Genomic DNA, 20,243 nt, shown 5'->3' on the forward strand with positions numbered 1-20,243 from the left:
GAACTTCGGTTCTATCCCTCGGTGTCCCATATGGTCCCCCAAGTCAAGATCGATTTCAGAGTGCGTAGCCAGGAGTAACCCCTGAGCGGTCACTGGGTGTGGCCCAGAAACCAAAAAAACAAAAACAAAAACAAAAAACAAACAGAGGATGGAAGGTGTAACTTGTGATCAGGTAGTACATGGCACAGAGATGTGACTCATGCCCATTATCAAGATTCTTGGGGAGCTTATCCCTTATTATTATTGTTTTTTAAAAAGGTATTTCATTCACACTCCTGAAGCTTTTAATTCAGTAGACTGCAGCTGATCAGGAATATGTATTCCTAATAAGCTTCTGATGTTAAGAAGAGGCAGACCTGGCTGGCCTGTGGACCACAGCTTAGAGACCACACCTTGGTAGAGAACACTTCTAGGCCCATTTAATCATACCTTTTTTTTGTTGTTGTTGCTTGTTTTTGGGCCACACCTGGCATGGCTTAGGGGTCACTCCTGGTTCTTCACTCAGAAATTGCCCCTGGCAGACTCAGGGGACCATATAGGATGCTGGGAATCAAACCCAGGTCAGCTGAGTGTAAGGCAAATGCCCTACCTCTGAGCTATCACTCCAGGCCCTTTCCATAACCCTTTTGAAGATAAAAAGTGGATTGCTTATGAATTGTTTTTCTTAGCTCAAGCACTCTAAGTATTCTCTTTGGTTACTGCTTCAAATGCTAAAGCAAAGGAAGGTAAAGCAAAGCAAATTCAGCTTCCTGTTCCAAATTTGAGTTGGTTTGAAATTGCTGGGAAGACTGTTTCTGACTTTATATAATAATTTTTATTTTGACCAAAGTGGATTACAGATCTTTCACAATAATATGTTAGGTACATATTAACATTGAATCAGGGGAATTCCTTTGAAGTCCTGCAGGGGGCACCATTTACATTGTTTTTCTGAATGGAGTGTCCCAGCATCCTGCAGCTTGGCAGCAGATTGTTGAGGAGCATGGCTGTGGAGGAATTTGACAGCAGTCATCTTCCTGTACCAAAGTGTTTATGCGTGCATGAGCACAATGGATTCCACACCCTATGGTATAGGCAAAGAAGACAATACTAGTTTGTCCTTCAGAGGAAAACTGGTGCAGAGATAGGTTCAATGACTGCTTCAAGGTCACACAGCTAGTTAATTTAACCTAGGCACAATGTAGTATTGATATAATTGTTCGCATCTTCCCTAAATATATGAGGATGCGATTTCAATAATAAAGAAATTTTAGAAAGGAATTTATTTTTCTCTTTAATATTAATCAACTGGGCCCCACGTGAATATAATTTCATGGTTTTTGATAAGAAACAGTCTAGATTACTTAGACACATTTATTTATTTTTATTGATTTATTTTTTGGTTTTGGGGCCACACCCAGAGGCACTCAGGGGTTACTCCTGACACTGCATGGAGAAATCACTCCTGCCAGGCTTAGATAACCATATGGGATGCTGGGACTCGAACCCAGATCCATCCTGGGTCTGTATGTACAAGGCAAATGCCCTACTGCTGTGCTACCGCTCCAGTCCCTAGTTAAACACCTTTAGATTGTGGAAATCAAAGCCGAGAAATAAAAGTCACAGAATTTAGACAGTTTTCTTTTTAGTACTGATTGAGTCCAATTTGTTTATTTTTTTTTAAATTTATTACTTTATTTAACACTGTGGTTTACATGGTAAATCATGAACCATGGTTTCATGGTACATTTTTTTCTGCCATTCCATATTCCAACACAAATCCCACCACCAGTGTAAAATTCCCTCCATCATTATCTCCAGATTTCCATCCATTCTAAGGTCTTTCCCCCCTTTTCCATTTCCTTGTTTCTGCTTTTATTTCTTTTTTTTTTTTTAATTTATTTTATTGAAACCATTGGGATTTACAAAGTCCTTCATAGTTGGGTTTCAGACATACAATGAATGAAGACCAGTCCCATCACCAGTGTCCACGTCCATCCACCAATGTTACCCAAGTGTATCCCATACCAATCCCCCACTTCTCAGCCTGCCAGTAAAACGGGCCCATTTTAAGTTAGGATGGTTAAAGTTTGGGTCTCTTGACTCCATTGCTGTTGCTTTTGGCTTGGATATTTAGCTCTATTCTTTTTTTTTTTTTTTAACACAATGCACCTGAGACCTCTTGGACCCCGGCTCCCATCCTTTTATATTTGTGTTTTCCCTCTTCTACTCAGTTTCTTCTTATTCTCACTATATCGGGGGCCATGAGTGTTCAAGATAACCCCCATTAGACTATTGTATTTCTTCATGCAGTTATTGTAAATACCACATATAAGTGATATCATTCTGTATTTATTCCTTTTTTCTGGCTTACTTCATTTAACACAATATCTTCTAGTTCCATCCATGTTGCTGCAAATTGCATGATGACATAATTTCTTATAGCTATGTAATAGTCCATTGTATATATGTACCACATCTTCATGATCCACTTGTCTGTTGTTGGACATCTAGGTTAGACTTGGCTGTTTTACTGAGTGCTTCAATGAATAGCAGTATGCATATTCTTTTGGATGAATGTTTTTTCTGTCCTGGGGATAAATACCCAAAAGAGGGATTACTGGGTCATATGGCAGATTATTGTTTTGTTTTATTTAGTTTGGGTTTTTGGGTCACACCTGGCAGCGCTCAGGAGTTACTCCTGGCTTTACACTCAGAAATCACTCCTTTGAGACTCATGGGACCATTTGGGATGCGGGGTTCGAACCACCGCCCTTCTGCATGCAAGGCAAATGCCCTACCTCCATGCTATCTCTCCGGCCCCTGTAACTGGCTATTTTGCTGTATTGTTTTTTTTATTCTAGGAGCTTTTTTGTTAGACTCTTTAGGGTCTTCAATGTGTAATATAATGTCATCTGCAAATATAGTTTAACTTCCTCTTTTTCAATTTGGATTTCTTTGATTTCCTTCTCTTGTCAGATTGCCATTGCTAAGATTTCTAATACTATGTTGAATAAGACTGTAGAGAGTGGACATCCTTGCTTATTGCCTGACCTTAGTGAAATTGCTCTCTGTTTTTTTTTTTTTTTTTTTTTTTTTGCCACTAAGAATAATGTTGGCTGTATAGATATCTGTTACTATCATGAGGAAAGTTCCTTCCACACCTATTTTGCTGAGAGTTTCAATCATGAATGGGTGCTGGATTTTATCAAATGCTTTCTCTGCATAGAGGAAAATGATCATGTGGTTTTTTTTATCTTTCCTATTACTGATATGGTGTATTATATTTATTGTTTTGCATATATTGAACTATCCTTGTATCCCTGGGATGAAACCTATTTGGTTCTGATGTATGATCTTTTTGATGTGTTGTTGTATTTGGTTTGCTAAGATTTTATTAAGTATTTTTGCATCAATATTCATCAGTGATATTGGTCTGTAATTTTCTTGGTAGTAGCTTTGTCAGCTTTGGGAATGATTGTGATGCTAACTTCATAGACGGTATTAGGGGAGAATTCCCATCTCTTTGATATTTTGGAAAAGTCTAAGGATTAATGGTAGTAACTTCTCTGAATATTTGTTAAAACTTACCTATAAACCTGTCTGGTCTTGGACTTTTTATTCTTGAGAAGTTTCTTCTTTTTTCTTTTTGGCGGGAGGGGGGGGGAGGTGGCCAAATCTGATGGTGCTCAGGGGTTACTCCTGGCTCTGTGCTCAGAAATTGCTCCTGGAAGGCTCAGGGGACTATATTGGGATGCTGGGGATTGAACCCAGGTCTGTCCCGGGTCAGCAACATGCAAGGCAAATGCTCTACTGCTGTGCTATCACTCCAGAAGTTTCTTAATTACCATTTCAATTTTCTTACTTTTTTTTTTATGAATAATTGTTTTTTGTGACCAACGTGAACCACAAGTATTTCACAGTAACATTTGTGGTACATAGTGGCACTGAAGCAGGGTATCCCACCACCAGTGCTATCCTCCCTCCACCCCAGTTCCCAGCATCCCTCCACCCCAGTCAGGTCACTGACAAAAAGGAAGGAAAGAAGGAAGGAAGAAAGGAAGGAAGGAAGGAAGGAAGAAGGAAGGAAGGAAGAAGGAAGAAGGATGGAAGAGAAAGAAAGAAAAAGAAAGAAAAAGAAAGAAAGAAAGAAAGAAAGAAGAAAGGAAGGAAAGATGGGAGAAAGGAAGGAAGGAAAGGAAGGGAGAAAAGAAGGAAAGGAAGGAAGAAAGGAAGAAAGAGAGAGAAGGAAGAAAGAAGAAAAGGAAGGAAGAGAAGGAAGGTAGGGAAAGAAGAGAAATAAAGAAGAGAAGATAAAAAAAGAAGAGAAGATGAAGGGAAAGAAGAAAAAGGTAAGGAAGGTAAGAAGAGGCATGAAAGGAGGGAAAGGAAGAAAGGAAAGGTAGGGAGAGATGGAGAGGTAGAGGAAATATAAGCAGAGGGAACTGTGGGACGTGGCAGGGAAAAAAGAGGAGAGTAAGGGTAGGGTGAGGGGCGAGTTTAAGTGAGGAGGTGAAGACAAAGGGGAAGGAAAGAGAAGGGATGGGAGAGGAAGAGTGGAGGGAAAGGTAGGAGAAGAGGAGGGGTGGAGGAAAAGAAAAGAGATGAGGAGAGGAAAGAGGAAAGAGAGGAGGGTTGGAGATTTGAGTTAAAGCCAATATTGTCTTCATAATCAAGAGAGCTCTTGGGGCCTTGCAAAAAAGCCCTTTGCTTAAGTGAATTCACATGAAATAATGGTTCCAAGTTGTTTATATTCTTTCACAGTTCTTATCTATGGAAATTAAATTTTCCAAATAGCTCAGAGTTCAAATAGGTGGATAGGAAACTGGAAGTAGATGACCTAAAATGTTTTAACTGAATCCAAAAAGAAAACTTTCTGGTTTTATTTATTTTTGGATTAAATCGTAGCACGTGCATATTGTGAAAACATCCAAACAATGCCCAGAGAATAGATTGCAAACAGAACCTTCTTCCAGCCAGTTTCTACTTACACTTTCCAGCTTGCTCCCTGAGAAAATCACTGCGACTGAAGTATTCTTCAGAGCTAATGGAGGCATCCCTTTAGTCCAGTGCTTCTCAAATAGTGGGGCATGCCCTCCAGGGGGGTTCTGTAAAGGGGGGCACATTTAACCTTGGCAAACACTGGCTAAGCCCGTGTTTATGTCTCTGTATGTCTCGAAAAGCTATGCATTGCAAAGCGTGCTCATTCTAGCCATGAATCCAGACATCACCTCTGATTAAAAAATCAGCTCAAATTATTGTATATATATTTTTGTTTTGCAGATTAAAGTTTTTCTTTAATAAAGATACTATTTACAGTCACGTAGGGAGCGCAAAAAATGTTTTCTTCTTCTTAGGGGGGCATGACAGAAAATAATTCAGAAGCACTGCTTTAGCCTAACCATCCTGAGATGCAGGCTGTGAATCCACAATGCTGACTTTTTGATGCTTTGAGTCCCCATTGTTTTTCCGAATCTGTGACAACTTGTCTCTTGTGACAAAAAAGTCACATTCAGAAAAAATAAGATGGATCAGAATTTTAGAAACAAATCCTTTTGTGAGGATGTTGAGGGATTCAGAATTCCCCACTTAAAGCTATTTGGAGGTATTTAGAAATAATGTAGGCAGCTACATGAAGGAAGAGGAAAGCCAGAACCATGGCATAAATCTACAGCAAAACAATTTCATTTCAATTTAAGTGTAAATTTGTTTGGTCCAATAGTTTCTCTTAGATTTCCACCCCACTCCCCCCGCCCAAGACAGTACTTTACTAGAGTTACTTCTAGACAACATTGAGATATAAGCAAAGTTAGAGTCATTAATAGTCAAAGGAATTGTAATTCCAGTTCCAGAATTTAATAGCTTTGTGATCTTGGGCAATTTACTCTCCTCTTCAGAGTCTTGGAATCAATGAAAGACGAATAGAACACAGATCTGGGGCATAGATAACTTTGAGGTACAGGTGACTAGTAATCTTTCAGTATTCACTGTGTGAAAGAAATAGCTGAAGAGTATTAAATATATTTGTTTGGTCCTTTGCTTGCCAATATGTGGCATGTCATAAGTGTGTTTTAAATTATAAAGGGGATAACCAAATACAAGCCATTTAGTAGTCTTCATGATAATAATCTGATGTATTGTAGTATTATTTTGTTTTTATAAAATATAATTATAGTGCAGTTATAATATGTTGATATATTTGGGGAGCATTGGGACCCCATTTGGCTATGCTCAGAGCATATTACTGGCTCAGTATTTTAGGGATCACTTCTGAGAGTGCTCAGGGAACAATGGGTCATGTGGTGCTGAGGATTAAATCATAGTTGGCTGCTTGCAAAGCAAGCACCTTACCTCCTATCCACTCTTTCTGACCGGAAATGTATACTCTTTTTTGATGTCATCTTCTGACTCTAAGCCATGATAATAATTATACCTAAAATATCTATAATTTTAAGTTTTATTTTTTTCTCTCCATGACACATACTCAATCACAGATGGATGCAATAGTGACTGAACGATTATGCAGAGTTTATGCAGAGCAGTTAGGGGAGTCCTCCCCCCACACTAGCTCTCCTGGTGCAATAGTTATTTGAATATGTCAGGATGTCTCATTCAACATAGAATTCTCTGTATAAAAAGACTAAAAGAACATCTGCTTTCCTGACGAATAAAAGCATCCTCAACTTGGCAACTGTAACTTCCATTATAATATATTTATTGTTTTATTTCTTCCCCAGGCCTCTAACCCTGGGCAATTTGAAAATGACAGCGATGCATTATGGCAGCGAGGACAAGTTCCAGAATCTGTTGTCTGTCACAGTCGAGTGGGAATAAACACAGATGCCCCGGATGAAGCCTTGGTCGTCTGTGGCAACGCAAAAGTGATGGGGACAATCATGCATCCCTCTGACAGCAGGGCAAAGCAGAATATCCAAGAGGTGAGTCCTTGGTGTCCCCACTGACACCTAAACTAGCTGTCAGTGTGTGTATGTGGGATGGTGGTGGTCTAATGAGTGTGGGTTCTCTGGTCTCTGACACACCTTCCCCAGGGTGGGTATAGGTGAGGTGTTTGTGTGAGAAGCCAGATGCAGTGACAAGTGCTGGTGTGGCTAGGCCTCTCTGTTAAACACCACTAGATATGGGTTTCCAGACAGAAGCAGTTGGCAAAGACCACAGAGCATTGACTTTTCCTGAAGGACTTTTCTGAGGTATTTTCCACTGGTCACTGCCCTTTCTCCCCTGCTTCCTTGTCAACTGCCAGAGAAGGCCTCTTCCTTTCTATATCCCGTCCCATCCAGGCTCTGATTCACCCCACTTCTGGTCTCTATTCTTTTGGTCTTTTCTCAACAGCTTCTTCTCAGGTTCCCTGATGCTATTCCTGCCAGACATGGTCCCCCAACCATATCTCCCTCATCCATGTCTCCCCCACCCATGGTCTTCTCCAGCCATGGTCTCCTCCAGCCATGGTCTCTCCCACCTATGGTCTCTTCCACCCATGGTCTCCTTCATCTAGTCTCCTTCAGCCATGGTGTCCTTCCCAACCCCTATGATCCTTAGATCCTTAGAAAAGAGCCTCTTCAGTCTTGCCAACTGTAATCCTATTGCTCAAAGCTCACGGTCAAGAACCTTGAATCCCAAAGAGAGGCAATGGCCTGGTGATACTCAGAAATCAAGAGACTGCCACTTCACCTGGGGCTCACCCTAGCCAGGTGACCCTGGATGAAAGCCTCGTCTGGCCAGAACTCAGGTATCCTGTCAGATGGAAATGCACCTCTTCATTGGATCTCACTTAGTCTTTTCTCTTTTAAACCCACAGATATCATAATGGTATTAGTGAGACTGGGAAGGTCAAAATGATTTAACAGATCTAAAGGTTGGGTATTGAGATGCTAATCCCTTAATTATGCTGTCAGGGTTCCAGCTCTTTTTTACAGAGTCAGCATTCACTAGTTCTACCAATCCTGGAAGCATTGTCCAGAAGTTTCTGTGACAGAAATGTGAGGTGTTGGTATTTTTTTTAAATCTGATTCCTTGTTTGCTTTTAATTAATAAGACATTTAATCTGCCAATCATTGGCTGGTCTTCCAGACGAAATTCCTCTCCCTGTGCAAATCTGTCACTGGTGTTTCTAAATTGGCCAAAGAATGTCTTCCTTTGCTGAGAGGATTCCAAAGAATGGTTGTAATTATAGACTTTTTTATGCTGGTTACATAGCTATGTTTTAAGTTGAAAGCATTGTGACCTTCTAGTCAGATGGGAACTCAGGGCTAGAAAGTTCTCACATACATTTGCAGAATGAGATACCATATGTTTGACTTTTAGAGAGACATAGAGTCAAGCTTTTCAGATCCTGCCAATTTAGACATATCCTTTCCATTGGTTGCAGAAGGCTCTACTAGGTCTCGACCTAAATGTAGATAGAATATGACAAGCACACAGGTCCTTCACTATCATTTAAGTGTCACAGGGCTTTCCATACACTTCTTTGACCTGTTCTCCTCGAAGGGTGATTTTTGGTTGGAAAAAATATGTCTTAAAATAACAGTCTCTCGAACTTCCCCTATTTTAGGAAGGTTGTATCATCTAAGTGAAATTTTACCCCAATCCTACAGTTAAAATTCCTAGTTTCCTTTTTTGCACACAACAGCATTATGGAATAAAAAGAATCCCAGCCTCTGGTCTGACTCAAGTTTTACTTTGTGTTCTGGAAAACCCTTACATAGGATCTTTAACTTAAAGACAATCAAAGATTCTTTTCTTTCTTCTGTGTTGAGAAAATATTAGTTTCTTTTTATAGAGGACAAGGGCTTTTTCTAAATTCCTATATACGAAGTATTTTTAGCTATTAAGGCTAAGTCAGTAGATATAATTTACCTGTATGAATGCTGATTACATCAATTTAACTCATTATTTTATATTTAGATATCTTATTTATGTCACTGAGAAAGTTTGTTGAACAGCCACTTGAGGGTCAATCAGAGGAGAGACATAGTGAGGCAACAAGAAAGAGCTTGGTGGGCAAGCAGGCAGCAGGTTGAAGGTAGTGAGAATAGGCTCATCATGTCTGCATGGTCATGAAAAATCTTTTTAATAGAAAGGAAAAGGAAGTTTAAGGAAATGGTGATTAAAGTCCTGGGGTTAAATATAAATAAGTAAACTGTAAAACCCCCTTGTGGATTGGTCTCCTGAGGTACCTAGACTTGCCTGCAGATAAGACTTTGTAAACAAGGTAGGGACTAGGCCAGGGGTCCTCAAAAATTTTAAACAGGGGGTCAGTTTATTGTCCTTCAGACCACTGGAGGGCCAGACCATAGTTTTAAAAAAAATACCATGAACAATAGGAGCCTGCTGGCTGTAGTTTGAGGATCTCTCCCTGAGACTGAGATGAGTGGAGAGACAGAGAAGAAAGGAAGTTGGAGAGTGAAACACACATTCCAGACGTGTGCATGCAGGTCCGGGACAAATTAGCCACTAAACAGGACAGGCAGCAGTGGCAAAAATACCTGGTGAACCAGATAAATGTCCTCGGCAGGCTGCATGTGGCATTTGAGAGCCCACCGATTAGGTTTTTGAGAAAGGGCAAAATGTGGAAGACTGTCCTTATTTTTTGACTGTTTTTGCCAAACTTTGATCTTTGACCCAGTTGCATGTTAGTTTTATGCACATCTATCAAATAATATGTTCCAAGAAATCTTATATGTCCTATTTTCCACTCATGGCAGACAAGGCAGATGACGATGATAGTTGTAGCACTGACAGATGTTTCAACCTTATCATCATGGGCCCCTAATTCAGTCATTTTCAACTTCTGAAAAAGAAAGCCATTCCCCTAAATGTGCTGGAAATTTTTGCACAGGACCAGAGGTAAACAATCACTCGTGTTTAAAGATACCTAAATTAGAATGAGAAAAATGGACACAAAATGGAGTAATTTCTGCCAAAGCCCATCAAGATCTATCCTAATAGTAGTTTCAGACTCTCCCCATAATGACATCCTAAACCAATTGGAAACTTCCTGGTTTGCACTAGTGAGGTAACTCGCATGAAGTGAACCATGGCCTCTTCTAAGAGTAGGGGAATTGGTCTCTAATAATATTTTTTTTAACCCTAGTGTTGTCCCTGTCTCTTTAGACTTGAGCTTTGCACAACTTTTTGCAGCAACATTTTCCTTGTTAGGTGATATATTGTCCAAAATTTTCATTAATTAAAGCCAATCAGACCTTCAAATTGATTTGAGTTGTCACCCAGGAATCACAAGAGAGCTAGATAAAAAGGGTGGACTTTATTAATGAGAGAACAACATCTAAAGTTGGGAAATGAGTCTGTTCATCAGAGAACAGGTTTTAGAAGTGGGGAGTCTGGCTTTATGCTGAGGAGAGTTAAGGTGATGAGCAATCTATACGTATTTTGGAGTTTTCCAGGATATATTGCATATAATTATGTGTGGAAATGGTGAGGTTGCATGCTTGAGGAACATGCAATGAAAACAAATAATCATCCATCCCATATCTAGAAAATGATGGTGTGATGTTAGCAGGGACAACTTGGCTTTTGAATATAATAACTATGAGTGGTGAAGGTCTGCCAAGTATGACTGTTGGAGTCTTCAATGACCAGAGCTTGGTCTTATATCTATGCTCAGAAATTACTTCTGCTGGTGCTAAAGAAATCATATGCAGGCTGAGGGTTAAATGTGTGTCAACTGCATGTAAGACATGTGTCCTACCTGCTGTGCCATCTATCTCTCTGTCCCCAGTTTTGCTCAACCAAGGGCCTGGAATTTTTATCAGAACAAAGTTATTTCTTGTGTGTGTGTGTGGGGGGGGGTGTTGAGAGTCTCCTTAGCTGTGCGCTGGGGTATCACAGACATTTTTCAGTCAATCTGCAAACATTCAGTGCAAGGGACCAATGATAAGATGCTATTAAGGTTCAGTGATGCCAGAGATCTCCAGGGCCATACCTGCAATGCTCAGGGGGACAGTGTGGAACCAGGAATTGAATCTGAGTTGTGTGCAAGCTAGGCATGCATCCTGACCACTGTGCTATTTTTCTAGCCTTATGAAGTTGTTTCGAAGGATTTCTCTTGGCTTAATCAAAGCAACAAGAATGTAGCAATATGTCTGCCCCCCTGAAGGGGTTATTACAACATTCAAACCACATGCACCAGCCAGTTTGTTTTTGTTTCTCTAATACCAGAGAGTTATGCTCAGTTTCTAGGAGAAGTAAAAGGGATACACATTTGAGAAAACTTTGATTATTTGGGGGCCGGAGAGGTAGCACAGTGGTAGGGCATTTGCCTTGCACACGGCTGACCAGGATGGACTCTGGTTCAATTCCTGGCATCCCATATGATCCCTCCAGCCTGCCAGGGGCTATTTCTGAGAGCAGAACCAGGAGTGACCCCTGAGCACTGCCGGGTGTGGCCCCCAAAACAAAACAAAAAACAAACTTTGATTATTTGATTACAGGATGCCATTTGTTTTTTTAGCCACGGAAAGCACAGCTGGCTTCTGAATGTGCAGTTATCAAAGGGAGCAACCAAACAGTAGCAGGGACAATGTCTATGCTGTGCCTTGCTGTGATTACCTCCCAACCTTCCACAAAGCAGCCCAGGATGCTTTGCAACAGTTATTTGGTGCATAAGAATTCTGTGGGAAGTCCTGGTAGAATAGAGCACTGGTACTCATCTGCACATACATCTAAACCCAGAGGAGAAAAGGGAGAAAGGGAATAAAGTTTGAAAGCTATGAAACAGTTATAAAGGGGAAATTTTGGTGGACCTAAGGGAAGAGCAGTTTCATGAACCCAGAAGGTGATTCTATTCTTGATGTGACCACAGACCAAAGAAGGCAACACAGTTTTTACAGTAGATACCGAGAAAAATGAGCCTAGGAAGGATATGCTGAACAGATGCATGAAAAAGCTCATATGTCAATGCCAATATTAATAAGAGAAAGTTGAAAGGTGAATGTATCCAACCAATTCTGTAATAAAGGTAAAAAAAACAAGGCAGTTAAAAATAATAATAAAAACTAAATTCAGGAGCCGGAGAAATAGCGTGGAGGTAAGGCGTTTGCTTTGCATGCAGAAAGATGGTGGTTCGAATCCCGGCATCCCATATTGTCCCCTGAGCCTGCCAGGGGCGATTTCTGAGCATAGAGCTAGAAGTAACCCCTGACTGCTGCCAGGTGTGACCCAAAAACCAAAAACAAACAAACAAACAAAACACTAAATTCAGAAGGCTGGAGAGATAATATAGTAGGTAGGGTGCTTGTCTTGCAGCTGGTTGACCCAGGTTCAATCCCCAGTATTCCATATGATCCCCTGACCATCCTAGCTCAGCCTGAACCAGGAATAAAGTCCTGAGTAGTGCTAGGCTTGTGCCCCCAAAACCAAAAATAAATAAATAAATAAATTAAAGTCAGAAAAGAAATGAGTTGAGATGAAATGCTCACAATTTCTTTCTTTCTTTTTTTTTTTTCCTCATAACCTCATCAGCACATACTAGGTAAAGCAGAAGTGGCAGAACTGGATTAAGTAGAATACACCTACTGTCTCCCTCCCCTCAGGAGCTTGAGCCAAATGCAAAAGTTCTGGATGAGCCAGTGTCATTCAATTGCTTGTGAGGCAGGGTGAAGGGTTTGGGCTTGGGCTTGAGCCAGCAAAGGGTGATCAGACCTCCCTGAGTCAACAAACCCATGGACTCCATGGCTGTCTCCTCCAAGTTAGTTATACAGATACCTTCTGAGGTTGGCCTTGCGCATTCCTGGGAAAAACCAGCTTCTCATTCAGCTGTCGATCAAGTCATTCAGTGTAATTTTGTGTAGGTTCCTAGAGTAGGACTCAATGAAGACTCAACATCTTATCTCGAGGGTTTTTCCCAGGCCAAGTATATACACGTGGGCAATACAAACAATTAATATTTACTTGTCAAAAGTCCACAAACCAGCATTACAAATCAGAAAGGTATTTTCTTCAAGACATTTTTTTCTATAGGTATTTAGATTCCCAAGTCAAAGCTCAAAATTTCTTTGATCAAAAATCTCTCTGTGGGGCTGGAGGACAGTGGGTAGGGGATTTGCCTTGAACAAAGCTGACCAGGTTTAATCTTCAGTATCTCGGATGGTCCCCCAAGCACCACCAGGTGTAATTCCTGAGTGTAAAGTCCAGGAGTAACTGCTGAGTATGACAGGGATTGGCCCCCAAACCATCACCCTACCCCATCCCCAACAAATATGTCGGCAAAAAAAATGGTAATAGTGTTCTATTTGTGATGCTTAGTGATATGTCTTAGGGGAAATATACATTCAGTGATCCAACTCTGATAACAGAAATAATTTTCCTTCTAAACCAATGGTGTAAGAGCTGATCTCTCTCTGCATTTTATTGCAAGTGGTTGTTGCTACTGCAGCTTCTCCTTTGGTGAATGGCAGGGGCTTAGGCAGGAAAGGGAGGGAATAAAAAGGACTAGGTAAAGTCACACAAGACTCCCATGGTGAAGGGAGCAGAGGCATAGAAAGGTCTCTTGCCTAAGGTCCACCCAGGCTGGATTTTCACTGTTATAGCTACCTGCTATTCTGTTAGTGAGAGGGTTTTTGTTTGTTTGTTTGATTTTTGCCCTCTTATAGCCTTCCTTTTTCCATTCCTTCTTCTTTCTTTCTTTCTTCTTCTTCTTCTTCTTCTTCTTCTTCTTCTTCTTCTTCTTCTTCTTCTTCTTCTTCTTCTTCTTCTTCTTCTTCTTCTTCTTCTTCTTCTTCTCCTTCTTCTCCTTCTTCTCCTTCTTCTCCTCTCTCCTTTCTTCTCTTCCTCCTCCTTCTCCTTCTCCTTCTCCTTCTTCTTCTTCTCTTCTCCTTCTCCTTCTTCTTCTTCTTCTTCTCTTCTTCTTCTTCTTCTTCTTCTTCTTCTTCTTCTTCTTCTTCTTCTTCTTCTTCTTCTTCTTCTCTTCTTCTCCTTCTCCTCTTCTTCTTCCTTCTTCTTCTTCTCCTTCTTCTCCTTCTTCTCCTTCTTCTCCTCCTCCTTCTCCTCCTTCTCCTCCTTCTCCTTCTCCTTCTTCTTCTTCTTCTTCTTCTTCTTCTTCTTCTTCTTCTTCTTCTTCTTCTTCTTCTTCTTCTTCTTTTCTTCTTCTTCTTCTTCTTCTTCTTCTTCTTCTTCTTCTTCTTCTTCTTCTTCTTCTTCTTCTTCTTCTTCTTCTTCTTCTCCTCCTCCTCCTCCTCCTCCTCCTCCTCCTTCTTCTTCTTCTTCTTTTTCTTCTTCACTGAAATATTTGGATGCCTTTTACTTGTTAAACAGCTTGCTGAGGTATCTGCAGGTTCTGAGATGAGTAAGGCATTAATTGCAATTTCAGCTTCATGTAAAAAAACAATCATTGGAGGGAGATGGGGGGACATAAGGGGTAGGAACATTGCACTGGTGAAGTTCTTTTTATGACTAAAACCCAACTACAATCATGTTTATAACCATGGTGTTTAAGTAAAAATATTATTTAAAAAAAAAAAAGAAAAACAATCATTGAATTCCCAGTGCCTGGAATACCATCTAATACCTAGTATTTACTCAATAAACTTGATTGGCTGAATGAAGGCTCTTACAGTGATAAATGCTGCAAAAGACAAGAGGAAATTGAAACTAGTTTTTTTCCATTGTAGCATGCATGCACTATTTTGCTACTGTCTTCATTTCGATAGTTTAAGTTTTTACCCTCTTTATCTGCATTATGCTGACCCTGGGATTTGTTGTCTCAGAACATGGCTAATTGTGATCTTTTTACATGGTATTCCTGATTTAGTCTTATCTTTTGTTTTTGTTTTTGGGTCACATCCGACAACCCTCAGGGGTTACTCCTGGCTCTGCACTCAGAAATCACTCCTGACAGTCTCGGAGGACCATATGGGATGTCGGGAATCAAACTGGGGTTCGTCCTGGGTTGGCTGCATGCAAGGCAAATACACCACCACAATGCTATGGTTCTGCCCCCCAGTCTTATCTTTTTATCTCTATTACCTACTTCTTTGCCTGACTACTTATATTAATGTTATTTTTTATTTGTTTGTTCTTAGTTTTGGGATGCAGCGCTACCCAGCAATATTGGTTCAGGACTTATTCCTGTCTCTGTAACCTAGGAACATTCATAACAGTGCTAGGAGGCTTTGGGGATCTCCTGTGGTATGTAAGGCAACTATCTTCAATCCTATACCAAGCCTACTTTTCTGGCCTTTAATGGTATTGATGTATTTAGCAAATATTAGTTGAAAACCTACTACATGCAAGAAATTGTACCAGGAGTTGGCAATGAGCAGAAAACCACATTCTGTGGCCCTGGCCACACCACCATGGAGACTCTGTACTGAATCCCATTTCTGGTGCTCAAATGTCCCAACCTGAAGCTGATGAAGCTACTCTGGGTGCACATCCCTTCAGCCATGATGTTGTGCACCCTGGGAGTGGTGTCTTACTTCCTCATCACCAGATGAATAATTTATGATGTTATTGTTGAGCTTCCAATCATTGGCTCTGTGACTGGTGATCATAGCCACTGGAAACCAATAGCTTTCTTTGCCTACAGAGTAAAGGGACAATATATTATGGAGGACTTGAACCAAGCTTCCTGTTTGCCATGAAAGGTTTAAGGTTCATAATTTCAGAGAGATCCAACATGTCAAACCTTCCAAAACTTAATAGGTTCCATCCATTTACTGGATTTGCCTGCATCCTGTTGAATTTTTTCATGGATAAACTATTATTGTGAATGAAACTGCAGGGTTAATTGATGGGTTAGAGTGCCTGGTGAGAAAAAATTAGTGGATATTGGATTCACTCCTGTTAATGAAGCTTAAAAGGCTGTTCCAATCTTCTAGTACAAAATGTGGAGAAAGATGAAAAAACAAAACAAAACAGGGGGGAAAAAGCATCTAATGAGAGTGAAGGAAGTCTGTCATGTTTGGATTGGTCTGTCTTCTTGGTATCAGTGAAACAAGCTCATCACAGCATTTTCTGCTGACCTGGACTGACAAATCCACACGTTAAGTGACATTTTCTTGTTAGTTTTTCTGTCTTTAAAAAGATTACATTTTGGGGCCGGAGCAGTGGCGCAAGCAGTACAGTGTTTGCCTTGCATGTGTTAACCTAGGACGCACCATGGCTCGATTCCCCTACATACCATATGGTCCCCCAAGCCAGGAGTAATTTCTGAGCACATAGCCAGGAGTAACCGCTGAGTGTCACCAAATGTGACCCAAAAATCAACAAATAGATAAAGAGATTACACTTTATTCTACAACTATAATAATGAATAGAAGGATGATTTTTTTTTGAGTGATGATTTTTTAAATACAACTTCCTTAAGACTTTTTGGAGATGACATTTAGGACTTTGGGAAATGAGTTATATAAAATGAGAAATGAGAACCCATGAGAAAAGACTCTGGATGGTTGATCAGCTTTGACTGTGGTGCTTTACCTTTAAACAGAGTGTGGACATCACATTACTGAGATAAGTGTGAAGCTCTTCTGAATAATAAGATATCGGAATGGAGCAGAAATAAGTAACTTTTCTAATTAAAAAAAAGAAACTATTTTTCTTACACATTATCTTTTTTTTTCGTTTTTGTTTTTGGATCACACCTGGCAGCACTCTGGGGTTACTCCTGGCTCTATGCTCAGACATCGCTCCTGGCAGGCTCAGGAAACCATATGGGATGCCGGGATTCGAACCACCGACCTTCTGCATGAAAGGCAAATGCCTTACCTCCATGCTATCTCTCCAGCCCCCTTACACATTATCTTAACCTCATGGATGTGTCTATTCAAATGGGGAAGATAGATTAAAAGGTCCCACTCAAGGTTGGACTGATAGCACAGTGGGTAGGGCATTTACCTAGCATATTGCCTGCCTGGGGTTGATTCCCCGTATCCCATATGTTTCTCCAAGTATGCTGGGGGGGGGATTTCTGAGTACAGAGCCAGGAGTAACCCCTGAGCATCACCAGGTGTGGCCCAAAGCAAAAATAAGGAATAAAAAATTCCATGAATTTTACTGGTAGTAACTTTGATTAGTGCTGTAAAGAAAAGAAATGAACCTACTTGCACCTAGGCAGAGGACCTTTTCCTTATCTTGGTTGTCAAAATCTGCTTTGGAAAAAAGCCCCCCCAAAACAAACCCCTAGTCTCAATAAAAATTCTGGTGGTTACCAGAAAGAAGGGGGCAGAACAGTCTTGAGGTGATGGAATAGCCCTGGAACCTCGTGGTAGGTATGAATCCTATTTGGAGATATTCATCTACCCTACCTTAAATTTCTTGATATTTTAAACTAATGGTAAATCAATTTTTAAAAATGGTGGAAGATAATGAGAAATCATTAAATACTTCTGGCCCTTGTTTTATCTTTTTTTTTTTTTTTGAGTATATACCTGAGGCTATTTAACAATGATTAGACTAAACACATATAAAAAAATGACTACTTTGTGGTGAAGGGGTATCTCTTAGGAGAGAAAAAGCCTAGAAATGGAAAAGAAGAGTTTTTGATTTGGGGAACAGGCCCTGAGCAAAGGTCGTGAGTCAAAGAAGCAATTCTGTTTGATAATGGAAGTAAGCCAACATCTTAATTGGGCTTCACCTGTGTTAAGTAACTTTTTTTTTTTTAATGCTCCCTTCACTAAAAATATTTCCAGTACTTCCCTGGAGTTACCAGAATTCTCTGAACACTGCGATATAATTATATGTGAGGAATCTGCTTTCATTCATGTCAGGACCACTGACATGGCTTTTAAAATTCCAACACTTATTACAATGCATGAAATAGTGAAGATGACTGGTGAACGAATGAATTGAACCCAGCATGTTTTCTTTTTGTAGTGAAGCACACCTGCCAGTGCTTCTGGGGGTGATTCCTGTCTTGTGCTAGAGGGTGTCCCCAGGAGGTACTTTTATACAGTGCCTTCAAGCAAAGCAGGCATTCAGCTCTTTTAGTTCTTTCTTTGACCCCTAAACTGTCAAGAGTAGTTACCAAAATAACTGGGAGCTCAAAAATGTTACTGTCAAAGTGGGTAAAGTTAGTTCTGTTAACCATTAAGTACCAAGCCACAACTTTCACAGTCAAACTGGTGGTGGGCAGAAAGCACTTAATGACACAGAAAGGTCGCTTGGTCAAGGGAGGAGTCAAGAGTAGGAGTTTTCTTAAAGTAATAAAAGCAAAAATATCTTGGATGGTTCTAACACATGGAAGGATGTCTAGGTGGTACATTTTTAATTCTAAAACCAAGGCACTCTTGGTTTCAGAAACCAGTCATATTCTAAAAGAAAATTGAGGGGTCCTATGCTAGGCCTACAAATTTTTCAAAATTTTCACTTGTTGAATAAAGTTATTTAAAACAATCCTGCTATCACCATTAATTTAAAATAAGACGCAAAAACCCACCAAATTGGGGCCCGGAGAGATAGCACAGCGGCGTGTGCCTTGCAAACAGCCAATCCAGGACCAAAGGTGGTTGGTTCGAATCCCGGTGTCCCATATGGTCCCCCGTGCCTGCCAGGAGCTATTTCTGAGCAGACAGCCAGGAGTAACCCCTGAGCAATGCCGGGTGTGACCCAAAAACCAAAAAACAAAACAAAACAAAAAAAAAACAACAAACCCCCCCCCACCAAATTAACCAAAATTTAAATGAAAAAAGAATCCTTCTAGTCAAACACCTTTAGCTTCAGACATACTGTTTCAGAACCTTGTGTGAGTTTTTGAGCATTTTGTATGACAATGCACAGGACCTTGACCAACATGGAAAAGTAGTGAGCTCAGCATGGTCACTCCCTGATGGTGTGTGTGTGTGTGTATGTGTGTGTGTGTGTGTGTGTGTGTGTGTGTGTATGTGTGGTGCCCATGCATGTTGTCATGCATGTTGGTAGTGGTGGAAGAAGCCATCTTTCAGAGCTCTGGGTGTTGAGGAACCAAAAGACAGGCCGTGGGGCTTTGCAATCTGCTCTTAGCAGAAAGTTTCTCTAGCACTAAGTTCCAAAGCCATTCAATAATTTGGGATGGTTCAAAGGTTATTACTGGAACAAAGCCTTGTATTTTCAACGTATGAAGACAAGATTGACTGTCTTTGGTCTTTTACCTTGAGATCTGAACTCAGCTATGGTTTGTTTTCCAGTAGAGTGGCCTTTCTCAGAAGGAGACTTCACCTCTCAAAGGGAAAGAGCAGTAAAGCAAAGGCAGGAAATGAGGCATCTTTGACCCTGTCATTTAGACAGAAAACCCAGCGATCTGTTTATTCCTCAGTGGATGAAAGCAGCTGACATGAACTTTAAAACTTTGACTCCTTGGAAGAGAAAGACATAAAAGTCTCAGGATAATTTGGGCAAGAGAAAGGGCAGCTCCATTGCTGTGCTCCTGTCCGGGTCACTCTGGGTATGGATTGAATATGCAAATATTCAAGCAGGTGAAAATTTGCTCTCTTTTAATTAACTCAGGTTGACACGAATGAACAGCTGAGAAGAATAGCTCAAATGAGGATTGTCGAATATGACTACAAGCCTGAATTTGCCTCTGCGATGGGAATCAATACTGCTCATCAAACTGGTATGCATATGGGTTTTCTGTTTTATTTTGGATTGCCAACTATAATATCTTAATTCCCTCTTAATTAGGAAGTTGGATGATACCCTTTGACATCTGGTTGGTATTTATTTACACATTCCATCTAACATTTGACTTCGAATCAAAGATAAGTGGAGAAAACAACACACTCCCCCCCCCCCATCCTTTTTCAGCTTGCTTTAAATCAAAGCAAAAACTTGGCTTTAGGTAAAAAAAAAAAAACTCAACAACTTTGCTTGAGATCAAAGCAAAAACTGAGAAAGGGTTAATGCACAGAAATTCTGTCTGGTATTCCATTTTGCATTCTGGTACACCATGTCAACCTGGGAGGATATTTTTTCAGAAATACCTTTTTCTGATGAAATTTATTGGAGTGCTATTGTTTTTAGGAATGATTGCCCAGGAAGTGCAAGAGATCCTACCCAGAGCTGTGAGAGAGGTTGGCCATGTCACCTGTGAAAATGGAGAGACATTGGAGAACTTCCTCATGGTAGATAAGGTAACCATCAAATTGCCTTTTACCTGTATTAGTATAACTCTGCCATCTTGTAATGCTAAAACATTCCACAATGAAACAGGGTAGTAAAGAGGCAGGATTCTTCAGCCTGGGAAAAAACTCAAAGGGCTAGAGTATGTACTGAGGGAGGAGGTTCTGAGGTCTATCCCTGGTATCACATGC

General features: G+C 40.4%; 1 protein-coding gene and 1 pseudogene across 1 annotated transcript in view; both read left to right on the forward strand.

Annotated features, from left to right (window-relative positions):
• Positions 1-20,243, forward strand: part of MYRFL (myelin regulatory factor like) — a 161,232-nt gene that overhangs the window by 94,369 nt on the left and 46,620 nt on the right. Inside the window, exons 13-15 of the mRNA XM_049783028.1 lie at positions 6,717-6,917; positions 19,438-19,546; positions 19,954-20,063. Of these exons, the coding sequence (XP_049638985.1) occupies positions 6,717-6,917; positions 19,438-19,546; positions 19,954-20,063 (420 nt within the window). The remainder of the gene's footprint in view (positions 1-6,716; positions 6,918-19,437; positions 19,547-19,953; positions 20,064-20,243) is intronic.
• Positions 15,309-15,754, forward strand: LOC126021900 (oligosaccharyltransferase complex subunit OSTC-like; annotated as a pseudogene).

The sequence above is a fragment of the Suncus etruscus genome, chromosome 11, assembly GCF_024139225.1.
Source record: "Suncus etruscus isolate mSunEtr1 chromosome 11, mSunEtr1.pri.cur, whole genome shotgun sequence".
NCBI lineage: Eukaryota > Metazoa > Chordata > Mammalia > Eulipotyphla > Soricidae > Suncus > Suncus etruscus.